This window comes from Pseudorasbora parva, chromosome 23, assembly GCF_024679245.1.
Source record: "Pseudorasbora parva isolate DD20220531a chromosome 23, ASM2467924v1, whole genome shotgun sequence".
In the NCBI taxonomy this organism is placed as follows: domain Eukaryota; kingdom Metazoa; phylum Chordata; class Actinopteri; order Cypriniformes; family Gobionidae; genus Pseudorasbora; species Pseudorasbora parva.
This window is the reverse complement of record NC_090194.1, coordinates 38,292,859-38,306,449: the sequence shown is the minus strand read 5'-3', so window position 1 is coordinate 38,306,449 and position 13,591 is coordinate 38,292,859. Positions and strand designations below refer to the sequence as shown.

At 46.8% G+C, this 13,591-nt stretch overlaps 1 protein-coding gene across 3 annotated transcripts in view; it reads right to left on the bottom strand.

Annotated features, from left to right (window-relative positions):
* The window catches only part of ttc3 (tetratricopeptide repeat domain 3), a 58,330-nt gene that overhangs the window by 42,575 nt on the left and 2,164 nt on the right, over positions 1 to 13,591 (bottom strand). For all 3 annotated transcript variants that reach the window (XM_067432665.1, XM_067432666.1, XM_067432667.1), the window contains exons 4-11: positions 10,226 to 10,385; positions 10,070 to 10,148; positions 8,677 to 8,742; positions 5,161 to 5,290; positions 904 to 989; positions 731 to 825; positions 589 to 651; positions 43 to 97 (exon numbers count right to left, since the gene is read on the bottom strand). In XM_067432665.1, the coding sequence (XP_067288766.1) occupies positions 43 to 97; positions 589 to 651; positions 731 to 825; positions 904 to 989; positions 5,161 to 5,290; positions 8,677 to 8,742; positions 10,070 to 10,148; positions 10,226 to 10,385 (734 nt within the window). The remainder of the gene's footprint in view (positions 1 to 42; positions 98 to 588; positions 652 to 730; positions 826 to 903; positions 990 to 5,160; positions 5,291 to 8,676; positions 8,743 to 10,069; positions 10,149 to 10,225; positions 10,386 to 13,591) is intronic.

The following is a 13,591-nucleotide window of genomic DNA, read 5'->3' as shown; positions in this document are numbered from 1 at the left end:
AGAGAGAGCTGAGGAGCTTCAGATGAAGAAGATCCGCTTTACCTTCGCCCAGTCCGGCTGAAGCACAATGGCTCTCTTTCCATCGCCGAGCGCTTTCCTGAAAACAACACACACAAATCACCATCACACACACACACACACAAAATCATCACACACACAATCACCACACACATGTACTTCAATCATCAGAATAACTCACTGCAAAAAATGCCCTTACTTACTCAGTATTTTTGTCTTGTTTTTAGTCCAAATATCTAAAAATTCTTAAAACAAGAAGTATTTACTAGACAAGCAAAAGTAATTGTCTTGTTTTGGGAAAAATAACTCAAAATGAAGAGAGTTTCTGCTTAAAATAAGATGAATAATCTGCCAATGGGGTGAGAAAAATAATCTTAATTCAAACAGAAAACAAGATTATTTTTCTCACCCCATTGGCAGATTATTTATCTTATTTTAAGCAAAAATATTTTTATCCATAATTTGTACTTGTCTAGTAAATGTGTCAATGTAAAAAAAGGTATTTTGACTAGAAAAGACAAGAAATGCTAAGTAAGAAGGGCATTTTTCTCCGTGTGAAGGATGACTCACAGGTATTTCTCTGAGCGGATCAGACAGAGCGCTCGGTTCCCGTACAGGATGTGGTTATTGGGGCTGAAACACAGGAGAGACGGATGAGCGGCCATTACACCGAACAGCAGCTCAGACAGAACAGGACGAACTCGGCACTCACTGGTATTTAATGGCTTTGGTGTACCACTTTAAAGCCAGGTCATATTTCTTCTTCTGGAACTGCTCGTTTCCTTTGTTCTTCATCTCCTCGCTTTTCTGAAGTCCAAAAAAAACACACAAGCTCTTAGTTCAGCTCGTACAGCATTAGATGAGCAGGAGTCTGAGGTTTCTCACCGATAGAGTCCAGGCGTCCGGCTCAGATTTGAGCTCCGCGATGGCCTTCTTCCTGCTGCAGGACGTCACCTGAAGATACCGCGCATCTGTGGGCATTAGAGCTCATTAGAGGCACTCAGAATGAAAAATGAACGCCAAAAATGAAATGTCTGTCATTAACTCCTCCCCCTAATGTCGCTCCACACCCGTAAGACCTCCGCTCATCTTCACACACAGTTTAAGATATTTTATATTTAGTCTGAGAGCGTATGCAAGTGTATGCACACTATACTGTCCATGTCCAGAAAGGGAATAAAAACATCATCACAGTAGTCCATATGAGACATCAGTGGGTTAATTAGAGTCTCTTGAAGCATCCAAAATACATTTGGGTCCAAAAATAACAAAAACTACGACTTTATTCAGCATTGGCTTCTCTTCCGGGTTCCTCCAAAAAGATGCAAACGGTTCATGAAACAGTGAATCGATCAATGATTCGGATCGCCGATGTCACGTGATTTCACCAGATTGGCCGTTTGACGCGATCCGAATCATTGATCGATTGATGTGTGTGAAACTGTGTGAAGATGAACGGAGATAGCCTAGAAATCTAGACGCCACCTAGCGGCAGCAAATTTAATCTGCCCGCAAGTGTCGTCTAGCAACTCTCAATACCCTTCTGAGCTCTATTCCCCAAACTCTGGACGGGCCAATCACATCGTGTGTAGAGTCGGTGGGCGGGGCCATAATGATGACGGCCGAGTTGTGTTTGCGCTTCTAGTAAACACAGAAACTGGCGAACGGCGGTCTGTCGAATCAGCTTTAGCCGCGACTCTGGAAGACTGGAGTTCAGCTTTTCTCTGAGAAAAGAACAAAGAGCGGCACTGAAGTCATTCTGAAGAAGGGAAGATGTGTTCGAGTTTAGCCGACCGGATACGGCGAGAGTTTAATCTGTCAGCTCTGCTTCACCTTCGTTGCTCTGGTTGGTGTAGCGCCATCCTATCGCGTGCAGAGGGAGTTTGACAGACAGCCGTTTATCCGCCCCTCAGATTGAGCCGTCAATGGAGAGATTCCAGACCAAACATCTGGATGTGGCTCCGGCTTGTCAGGCTATAACGGAGGTCTTACGGGTGTGGAGCGACATTAGGGAGAGGAGTTAATGACAGACATCTCATTTTTGGGTGAACTAACCCTTAACCCTCTACAGAACACAAATGAAGATATTTTAGTGTAAAGCTGAGAAAGGCTTCAGATAACCCTCCATTGGCATTCAGTCCATTCCCACTCACAAGAATTTCAGAATAAATTTTATTTACAACACACACACACAAAGATAAAAAAAAAAAAAAAAACATTTTTTCCGGACAAGTGAAAGATTTTAACATGCTTAAGAATTTTTAGATATTTGGACTGGAAATTAGACAAAAATACTGAGTAAGAAAAGCATTTTTGCAGTGTAACGTCCTACAGGAGCCCATCTTGTGTCACGTCCCCTACAGGAGCCCGTCTTGTGTAACGTCCCCTACAGAAGCCCGTCTTGTGTAACGTCCCCTACAGGAGCCCGTCTTGTGTCACGTCCCCTACAGGAGCCCATCTTGTGTCACGTCCCATACAGAAGCCCATCTTGTGTCACGTCCCCTACAGGAGCCCATCTTGTGTCACGTCCCCTACAGAAGCCCGTCTTGTGTAACGTCCCCTACAGAAGCCCATCTTGTGTAACGTCCTACAGGAGCCCATCTAGTGTAACGTCCTACAGGAGCCCATCTTGTGTCACGTCCCCTACAGGAGCCCATCTTGTGTCACGTCCCCTGCAGGAGCCCATCTTGTGTAACGTCCCCTACAGGAGCCCATCTTGTGTAACGTCCTACAGGAGCCCATCTTGTGTAACGTCCTACAGGAGCCCATCTTGTGTAACGTCCCCCTACAGGAGCCCATCTTGTGTAACGTCCCCTACAGGAGCCCGTCTTGTGTAACGTCCCCTACAGGAGCCCATCTTGTGTAACGTCCCCTACAGGAGCCCATCTTGTGTAACGTCCTACAGGAGCCCATCTTGTGTAACGTCCCCCTATAGGAGCCCATCTTGTGTCACGTCCCCTACAGGAGCCCATCTTGTGTAACGTCCCCTACAGGAGCCCGTCTTGTGTAACGTCCCCTACAGGAGCCCATCTTGTGTAACGTCCCCTACAGGAGCCCATCTTGTGTAACGTCCTACAGGAGCCCATCTTGTGTAACGTCCCCCTACAGGAGCCCATCTTGTGTCACGTCCCCTACAGGAGCCCATCTTGTGTAACGTCCCCTACAGGAGCCCATCTTGTGTAACGTCCCCTACAGGAGCCCATCTTGTGTAACGTACCCTACAGGAGCCCATCTTGTGTCACGTCCCCTACAGGAGCCCATCTTGTGTCACGTCCCCTACAGGAGCTCTCTTGTGTCACGTCCCCTACAGGAGCCCATCTTGTGTCACGTCCCCTACAGGAGCCCATCTTGTGTCACGTCCCCTACAGGAGCCCATCTTGTGTCACGTCCCCTACAGGAGCCCATCTTGTGTCACGTCCCCTACAGGAGCCCATCTTGTGTAACGTCCCCTACAGGAGCCCGTCTTGTGTCACGTCCCCTACAGGAGCCCATCTTGTGTCACGTCCCCTACAGAAGCCCATCTTGTGTCACGTCCCCTACAGGAGCCCATCTTGTGTCACGTCCCCTACAGAAGCCCGTCTTGTGTAACGTCCCATACAGAAGCCCATCTTGTGTAACGTCCTACAGGAGCCCATCTAGTGTAACGTCCTACAGGAGCCCATCTTGTGTCACGTCCCCTACAGGAGCCCATCTTGTGTCACGTCCCCTGCAGGAGCCCATCTTGTGTAACGTCCCCTACAGGAGCCCATCTTGTGTAACGTCCTACAGGAGCCCATCTTGTGTAACGTCCTACAGGAGCCCATCTTGTGTAACGTCCTACAGGAGCCCATCTTGTGTAACGTCCCCTACAGGAGCCCGTCTTGTGTAACGTCCCCTACAGGAGCCCATCTTGTGTAACGTCCCCTACAGGAGCCCATCTTGTGTAACGTACCCTACAGGAGCCCATCTTGTGTCACGTCCCCTACAGGAGCCCATCTTGTGTCACGTCCCCTACAGGAGCCCATCTTGTGTCACGTCCCCTACAGGAGCCCGTCTTGTGTCACGTCCCCTACAGAAGCCCGTCTTGTGTAACGTCCCATACAGGAGCCCATCTTGTGTAACGTCCCCTACAGGAGCCCATCTTGTGTCACGTCCCCTACAGGAGCCCATCTTGTGTCACGTCCCCTACAGAAGCCCGTCTTGTGTAACGTCCCATACAGAAGCCCATCTTGTGTAACGTCCTACAGGAGCCCATCTAGTGTAACGTCCTACAGGAGCCCATCTTGTGTCACGTCCCCTACAGGAGCCCATCTTGTGTCACGTCCCCTGCAGGAGCCCATCTTGTGTAACGTCCCCTACAGGAGCCCATCTTGTGTAACGTCCTACAGGAGCCCATCTTGTGTAACGTCCTACAGGAGCCCATCTTGTGTAACGTCCTACAGGAGCCCATCTTGTGTAACGTCCCCTACAGGAGCCCGTCTTGTGTAACGTCCCCTACAGGAGCCCATCTTGTGTAACGTCCCCTACAGGAGCCCATCTTGTGTAACGTACCCTACAGGAGCCCATCTTGTGTCACGTCCCCTACAGGAGCCCATCTTGTGTCACGTCCCCTACAGGAGCTCTCTTGTGTCACGTCCCCTACAGGAGCCCATCTTGTGTCACGTCCCCTACAGGAGCCCATCTTGTGTCACGTCCCCTACAGGAGCCCATCTTGTGTCACGTCCCCTACAGGAGCCCATCTTGTGTCACGTCCCCTACAGGAGCCCATCTTGGACTCAGAATCAGGCTTTATCTATATTTATTTGTATTCTCTTTACGTTATCACTGTTGTAATTCATTTCTATGTAAAGCACTTTGAATTGCCATTGTGTATGAAATGGGCTATGGGCTAATATCACAGGTCACAGTTAACAACTGATCCGAGACGCATTTAAACCACACACACGGCTTTAGACTAATAACATTACATTAACAATTACAATAAGTTTTTAATGGGATAATTGTAGTAGTTAGTAATAGTGTAATAGCTGTGTCCACACATCAGCTGAAGACTCTAAAGCTCCACCTTGGGATTAAAGGATCATATCAGCTCGTCAGAGTGAGAATGAATTAATCTGGTCTATATTTTCTAGTATTGAGGTCAGTAATGGACACGAGACTCACACTCATTGAAGACGAAGCGCAGCGTCCGGTAGCGAATCTCCACCGAGCCCAGATCCAGCAGCTTCTGGTTGATTTCAGGAGGTCCAGAATCCAGCAGCCACTGGATGGCCTCAGCCAAACAATCCTCCTGCTGTAGACGACAGACAGACAGGTGAACGACAGACAGGTGAACAACAGACAGACAGGTGAACTACAGACAGGTGAACGACAGACAGACAGGTGAACGACAGACAGACAGGTGAACGACAGACAGACAGGTGAACGACAGACAGACAAGTGAACGACAGACAGACAAGTGAACGACAGACAGACAAGTGAAAGACAGACAGACAAGTGAACGACAGACAGGTGAACGACAGACAGGTGAACGACAGACAGGTGAACGACAGACAGGTGAACAGAGACAGGTGAACAACAGACAGAAAACAGACAGGTGAACAACAGACAGACAGACAAACAACAGACAGGTGAACTTCAGAGAGATGAACTACAGACAGACGAACAACAGACAGGTGAACGACAGACAGGTCAACAACAGACAGGTGAACGACAGACAGACAGACCAACAACAGACAGACAGGTCAACAACAGACAGACAGGTCAACAACAGACAGGTGAACGACAGACAAGACAGGTGAACGACAGACAGGCGACAGACAGGTGAACAACAGACAGACGAACAGACAGGTGAACGTTACGAGAGCCAGACCAACAACAGACAGGCGACAGACAGGTGAACAACAGACAGACAGATGACAGACAGGTGAACAACAGACAGACAGACGAACAGACAGGTGAACGAGAGCCAGACCAACAACAGACAGGTGAACGACAGACAGACAGGTGAACGACAGACAGACAGAGGAACGACAGACAGACAGAGGAACGACAGACAAACAGAGGAACGACAGACAAACAGAGGAACGACAGAGAGACAGGAGAACGACAGACAGACAGAGGAACGACAGAGAGACAGGAGAACGACAGACAAACAGAGGAACGACAGACAGACAGGTCAACAACAGACAGGTGAACGTCAGACAAACAGAGGAACGACAGACAGACAGGTCAACAACAGACAGGTGAACATCAGACAGCTGAACGACAGACAGACCAACAACAGACAGGTGAACGACAGACAGACAAGACAGGTGAACGACAGACAGGTAAACGACAGACGAACAACAGACAGGTGAACGACAAACAGATAAGACAGGTGAACGACAGACAGACGAACAACAGACAGGTGAACGTCAGACAGATAAGACAGGTGAACGACAGACAGGTAAACGATAGACAGACGAACAACAGACAGGTGAACGTCAGACAGACAGGTCAACAACAGAGAGGTGAACGACAGACAGGTCCACAACAGAGAGGTGAACGACAGACAGGTCAACAACAGACAGGTGAACAACAGACAGACAAGACAGGTGAACGACAGACAGGTAAACGACAGACGAACAACAGACAGGTGAACGACAGACAGATAAGACAGGTGAACGACAGACAGACGAACAACAGACAGGTGAACGTCAGACAGACGAACAACAGACAGGTGAACGTCAGACAGATAAGACAGGTGAACGACAGACAGACGAACAACAGACAGGTGAACGTCAGACAGACGAACAACAGACAGGTGAACGTCAGACAGATAAGACAGGTGAACGACAGACAGGTAAACGATAGACAGACGAACAACAGACAGGTGAACGTCAGACAGACAGGTCAACAACAGAGAGGTGAACGACAGACAGGTCCACAACAGAGAGGTGAACGACAGACAGGTCAACAACAGAGAGGTGAACGACAGACAGGTCAACAACAGACAGATGAACAACAGACAGACAAGACAGGTGAACGACAGACAGGTAAACGACAGACAGGTGAACGACAGACAGATAAGACAGGTGAACGACAGACAGACGAACAACAGACAGGTGAACGTCAGACAGACGAACAACAGACAGGTGAACGTCAGACAGATAAGACAGGTGAACAACAGACAGGTGAACGTCAGACAGACGAACAACAGACAGGTGAACGTCAGACAGACGAACAACAGACAGGTGAACGTCAGACAGACGAACAACAGACAGGTGAACGTCAGACAGACGAACAACAGACAGGTGAACGTCAGACAGACAGGTCAACAACAGAGAGGTGAACGACAGACAGGTCAACAACAGAGAGGTGAACGACAGACAGGTCAACAACAGACAGGTGAACAACAGACAGACAAGACAGGTGAACGACACAGACAAGACAGGTAAACGACAGACAGGTGTATGACAGACAGGAGAACGACAGACAGGAGAACGACAGACAGACAGAGGAACGACAGACAGGTGAACAACAGACAGACAGGAGAATGACAGACAAACAGATGAACGACAGACAAACAGGTCAACAACAGACAGACAGGAGAACGACAGACAGGTGAACGACAGACAAACAGAGGAACGACAGGCAGACAGGTCAACAACAGACAGACAGGAGAACGACAGACAGACAGACAGAGGAACGACAGACTTCAGAAGACATTGACTGATCCACTGGGATCCTATGGCTCCCCTTCACAAACCAGCGATGGCAGTGCTCGCATGGATTATGGTCCTAGAACTACAGGTGTAGCGGCACACAGATCTGACGGGCGGTACAGCAGGCGAGAGAAAACTAAATATAAATGAGCTTTTTATTAAACTGGTTTACTGAGCAAATGGTGCCTGTCCTTTAATTCATTCAGTTATACCTCAAGTCTCTTAAAGACAACGTTGTGAACTACGGCGAGCCCTTCCTCACGTTACTGTAATATTAAAGGGTTCCTTCAGCGATGAGCATATGGCTTTGTATCAGTAGAAACCCTGGAGTATAATCAGATGATGGTGCTTCAAGGACTTCTGAGGTAAATGTGATGCTTATTGTTGGTAAATGACATTGTTCTCCAGCTGTTTTACTGACGTCTGTCTGCCGTTGAGACAATGATTGAGCGATTAAACACATATGATGCGTTTCAGCTTCAGACGTTCGCTCATGTTTATTCATTGACTATGACGATCGCGTTCATCCACCTGTACAGTGATCAGTAACGCCACATTAAAGAGCATAGAAACGGCATTTATCGTTGAGTTTTCGGATAAATGGACAGAACACAATGTAGTCCTGTGGGAACTCGGATTGAAGTGTGTTCTGTCTCAAGCACTGTTAAAGGTTCTGTGGTGTTTTTCGAGGCTTGGTTGTGTTTATGGGGCGCAGTATATCATGTCTTAATACTACTTTTTTTTTTTTTAAACACTATATTTTTCTTCCATCTTCTTCTCCCTTTATTCCACACGGCTGTCTGTGCTTTGAACGGCTCGTCTGCTTAAAAAGATTGCACCGCACCGGAAGCCCTGAACCGAAATACTTCAGTGCTAATCCGTGTACCGCTACACCGCAGCCCAAACCCTTCCTGTGTTTATCTGAAGAAAGAAAGTCTCATGAGAGTGGAGACTCCCTTCAGCACAGGCTTACCAGGGAAAACATTCTGCTCAAGGACACCACGGCTCGGGCCTTCCTCTCCACGTCCCTGAGAGACAGCTGGACAAAACACACACACACACACACACACACACACACACACACACACACACAGATTAGCACTGAAAGAAATGCTCTGCTTACTCTGTCATTTTGTCTTGCTTCTAGTCTAAATATCTAACAATTCTTAAATCAAGATGCATTTACTAGAAAAGTAAAACAACATAAGATATTTTTTCTTGTTTTGTTGAAAATAAAATCAAAATGAAGTGAGTTTTTGCTTAAAACAGGCAAAATGATCTGCCAATGGGGTGAGGAAAATAATCTTATCTTGTTTTCGTCCCGAACAGAAAAAAGATTATTTTTCTCACCCCATTAAATGCGTCATGATTTAAAGCGCTAGTTCAGCCAGTAATGTGAATAGTGTGATTAATTCCTCCTGTGGTTGGCCAGCCGTCAGACCTCCGCTCATCTTTACACACAGATGAAGATATTAGTGTTGAAATCCGATGGCTCAGAAAGGCCTTCATTGACACCAATGTCATTTCCTCTCTCAAGACCCATAAAGGCACTAAAGACGTCGTTACAAAGCCCATCTCACTACAGCGGCTCTACAATCATTGATGAAGAGGCCAGAATAGAGTTAGTGCGGGAAAACACTAAATAACGACTTATATAGTGATGGTGAGTTTGTCCGTTAAAGCGCAAGACTTGAAAGAGAACTCGATGTGTGCGCGCTGTGAGACGAGCGCTCGCTCTGGGATGATGCAGACAGATCTCACAGCTCGCGCGAGTCTGCATTGGCGTCTTCACGCGGCGGATTACGGGGAAAGCGACTGCTCATATGCGAACATACGGCAGCACTCGCATGCACTGAACAAAGTTTACAAAGAGGAGAACAGTGTGCTCGGTAGCTGAAGCGAGTTTACCGCCACACCTCTAAATCACCGCGTCTGGCTGGGGCTAATGTCCATCCCTGGCGCTCCGAGCCCATCTCAGACGGAGCGCACCGCTGTTTTTATTTATTGGGATGAAAATAAATATATTCATGAATACTTTTTGGAGTCAAACTCTTTTGATAAAGCTTGAACTAAATGTAATACCTGATTAAGACTTTAATACCTTTCAAGGGTCTTCATTTTCCCAAAATGGATTTATCAACGTTTAATACTTTTAAGACGCTGCAGACACCCAAATTAAAAAATATTTTCACATTCCTACATTAATGACCCAGTTTAAATACAGATCCATCTGTCCAGCGCTGAAGCACACCTTTAATGACACAATTTACATTTTTGGCTGAACTAACCCTTTAAGAACATTTAGATGTTTGGATTAGAAACAAGACTAAAATACTAAATAAGAAGAGCATTTTTTGGATACGTACGCCTCGCTCCATGGCCTCCAGGATGCTTTCCAAGATCTCGATCTTCTCCAGCCTCTTCAGACTCAAATCGTTGGACACACTGAAAGATAAAACGGCACATGAAGCGTGTGGCGCCCTCGCCTGACGCGCACCTGAAGCACACCTGACGGCACTCACTTGGAGTCCAGGAAGCCCATCTCGACGGCCCAGAAGGTGGTGGGGTGGTTCTCCTGCTGGCGGAGCAGAATATGCCACCAGAATACAGACACGTGCATCAGGTGACCCACCTGCCTCTTCACCTCCGGCTTGATCTTCATCCACCGCTCGTATATGACGTCTGTTCAGGCCAAACACAGCCACACTCAAACATCTGCAATGCTGACCCTTATTAAAGGACAACTCTCAGTACCCTAGGGGTAATAACACAGGGTTATCATAGCTATCAAAATCCAGTGTTCGGCACTTTGCGTACGTGAGTTTTTGTTGTAGATGTCTGTCTTTAAAAAAAATTTTTTTTAAAAATTGTGTCCTGTGCTAATTAATTGAGATTTCTTACAGCTCTTACAGGTTGTTGGCCTTGTCTGTTCCGTTGCTTCTATTACTCTCCCCTTTTTTGTAAGTCGCTTTGGATAAAAGCGTCTGCTAAATGATTAAATGTAAATGTAAATGGTTACCGAGCAGACCCTTCCCTGGGATGCTTTTTCATGAAAGCGAATGCAAAGAGTTTTATCGCTAGAAACAGATTATAGCGCTAGTGTAGGGGGCATCAGTAACATTAAACCGCTAGTTAATACCACTAACAGCTCAAAACAGCCTCACACTAACACGGCAGCATAATGAGGGTCTCTACATGCAGACCGAAGCTTTGAGAACTTTGTAAGAGTACAAACAGTTTAATAAGAAGATGCTTTATAAACACAGTGCATTACGCGTTCACAGACGGCAGCCATCTTGGAAAACAGTCTCGACCAGTCGAGCCACGAGCGCTGTGCTAAGTGAGCTGATCGATAGGAATTAGGTTTGTGAAATCTACAGGGATGCAAACACATGCATGATCAAAAAGATAGAGGTAACTCACTCACTCACACCCATCAAACAATAGCATAACATTACAAGATGTTTACAGCAAAGATATGATAGATATGAGAGATAGGCTTCTAATAATGGTTCAGTGCAGAAAACCATATGAACCGCTTCCGATCAGAGCGACACTAAGCTAATGATGTGCTTAAAGCAACACCGAGTCAGAGCTGAGCGCTAGTGCGCGCCGAGGAGCTCACGGCACAGAGATGGTGAGCGCTCAGATCCTACTCTATAATCCGGAGAGATTTACCTGCTGACTGTCGTAACCGAACGGCACGCGCAGTTTGGCTGCTGAATGGAGACGATGATTGACAGCTGCAGCGGAGGGAAGACGAGTCCACTTTAATTTAACGAGGGAAATAATATTAATATAGTATCCTTGTCCCGCACATTCAGCTATGAGACGGCTTTAGATGACTTTATACCAGCAAATCATAATATAAGAGTGATTGCTGAAGGATCATGTGATATTTCTGATCATCAGGACAGGCTGACTCTGAGCCGGAGCTCTATCGACAGGCGGAGGCGGCCGTCTCGTAATACTCGATGCAGGAAAAACCCTGCGTAACATTATAAACCAACACTACCTAACCCGCAGTGACCTCAGCAGACCCGTGGCAGTAAGACGGGAAGGCCTGAACTCTGGTCTCGGGGAGAACTGTGGCCGATACCCCAGACATTAAGAGATGCGCAGCCAGAAGAAACACGCCACCTGCGCTCACGAAGCTCATATTCACGGTTTGGCGGAGGCAATCCAGAACTACTGCTGGCGAAACCATAATCAGACCCAATCAAACTCCTCAGATCTGCACGATTCACACAAGTCCCAAAAGCACTGAAGTGCGCTGTTTGCATCCCTGAATCTAATCACATGGATATTATTATTTACTTTCTCTGTCGCGTTCAGTGCTTTCTTCCGGAAACAACAGACCATATGAGATTCCAAGTCCCAGCTCATCACTTAGCACAGCGAGTCGAGCCGCGAACACTACGCCAAGCGATGAGCTGTGTACCTGGTCTGTGGTTTCCGGAAGTATACCGTTTGTATATGCGTAATGTACCGTCTTAAACAAACCTAATTCCTATCGATCAGCTCACTTAGCACAGCGCTCGTGGCTCGACTGGTCGAGACTGTTTTCCAAGATGGCTGCCGTCTGTAAACGCGTAATGCACTGTGTTTATAAAGCATCTTATTAAACTGTTTGTACTCTTACAAAGTTCTCAGTGCTTCGGTTTGCATGTAGAGACCCTCATTGTGCTGCCGTGTTAGTGTAAGGTTGTTTTGAGCTGTTAGTGGTATTAACTAGCGGTTTAGTTTCACTACTCTGTGCCCCATAGACGAGCGCTATAAGCTAATCGGTGTTTAGAGATAAAACTCTTTACATTCGATTTTCATGAAAACGCATCCCAGCAGTGCCGTTTCTAGGCATAGGCAAACTAGGCGGTCGCCAACAGCTGGGGGCGCCAGTGAGCCCCCGCCCAACAAGATTTTAGTTATTTCATATATTTTATTATTAATATTTCGTTCTTTTGCTATTTCGAGGCATTATGATTAGTTGCGATTATTGGAGTGAAGTGGCGATAGTGGCGCTGCGGTAATGAGATCATGTAGAGGGAACGTCGTCATCCGTGCTTTAGTTTCATCATCATGACGAGGTCAAAGCCATCAGCGGCTCAGTATCGTCAAAAGAACAAAGAGGAAACATAAAAAAGAAAGTGAAATATACAGGTACGTTAGGCTTATTGGTTACTTGTTCTCTACTAAGCTGGTCGCTCTATCATAACGCTGAGCAAAACATTACACTGAGTACGAGTGCCTGATGGACCACACATGCTCATTTATTTCAGCTGCAGAACATTATAGCATAGCTAATAAGAATTAAAAAAACATTACATCAGAGATGGCTGTTTAGTGTAAATTGATCAAGTAATACTGTCATAACCATGGGCATCACGAGGCCCTTTATAAGCCTCAGCACGCCCTAAAAAAATGTGATTAACCTTTAAAACATGAAGCTGGCGCGAGGCTTCGGCTACGTCCCGTCTTTGTGTCTGTGTTCTTCAATCCGCAGCGGTGCCGAGGGACATGGGGCGCGTCTCAATCATCTCACTAGTCAGCCCATCGACTTACGTCCTAATCAGTGCCCTGACCAGTGGACCAGTGGAGATGATTGAGCCCATGGTTTTCAAGCTATTGTTATCTAATGTTTTGGCCTTCAGAACATCTTAAAATACACACATGCAGATCATAGGGGGAGCATGGCCTCAAACCCCCCTAAGATTTCTGATCTCAGTGATAATAAACCTGCCTACATTACTGGATCAATGCAGGTACAATATGGCCATGAACTAAGGGAGTCATATTTGCTTTATAAGTTATAGTAAAAAAAAAGGGGGGTGCAAGATATGAATCTTGCCTAGAGTGCCAGAAACGGCCCTGCATCCCAGAGAACGATCCAC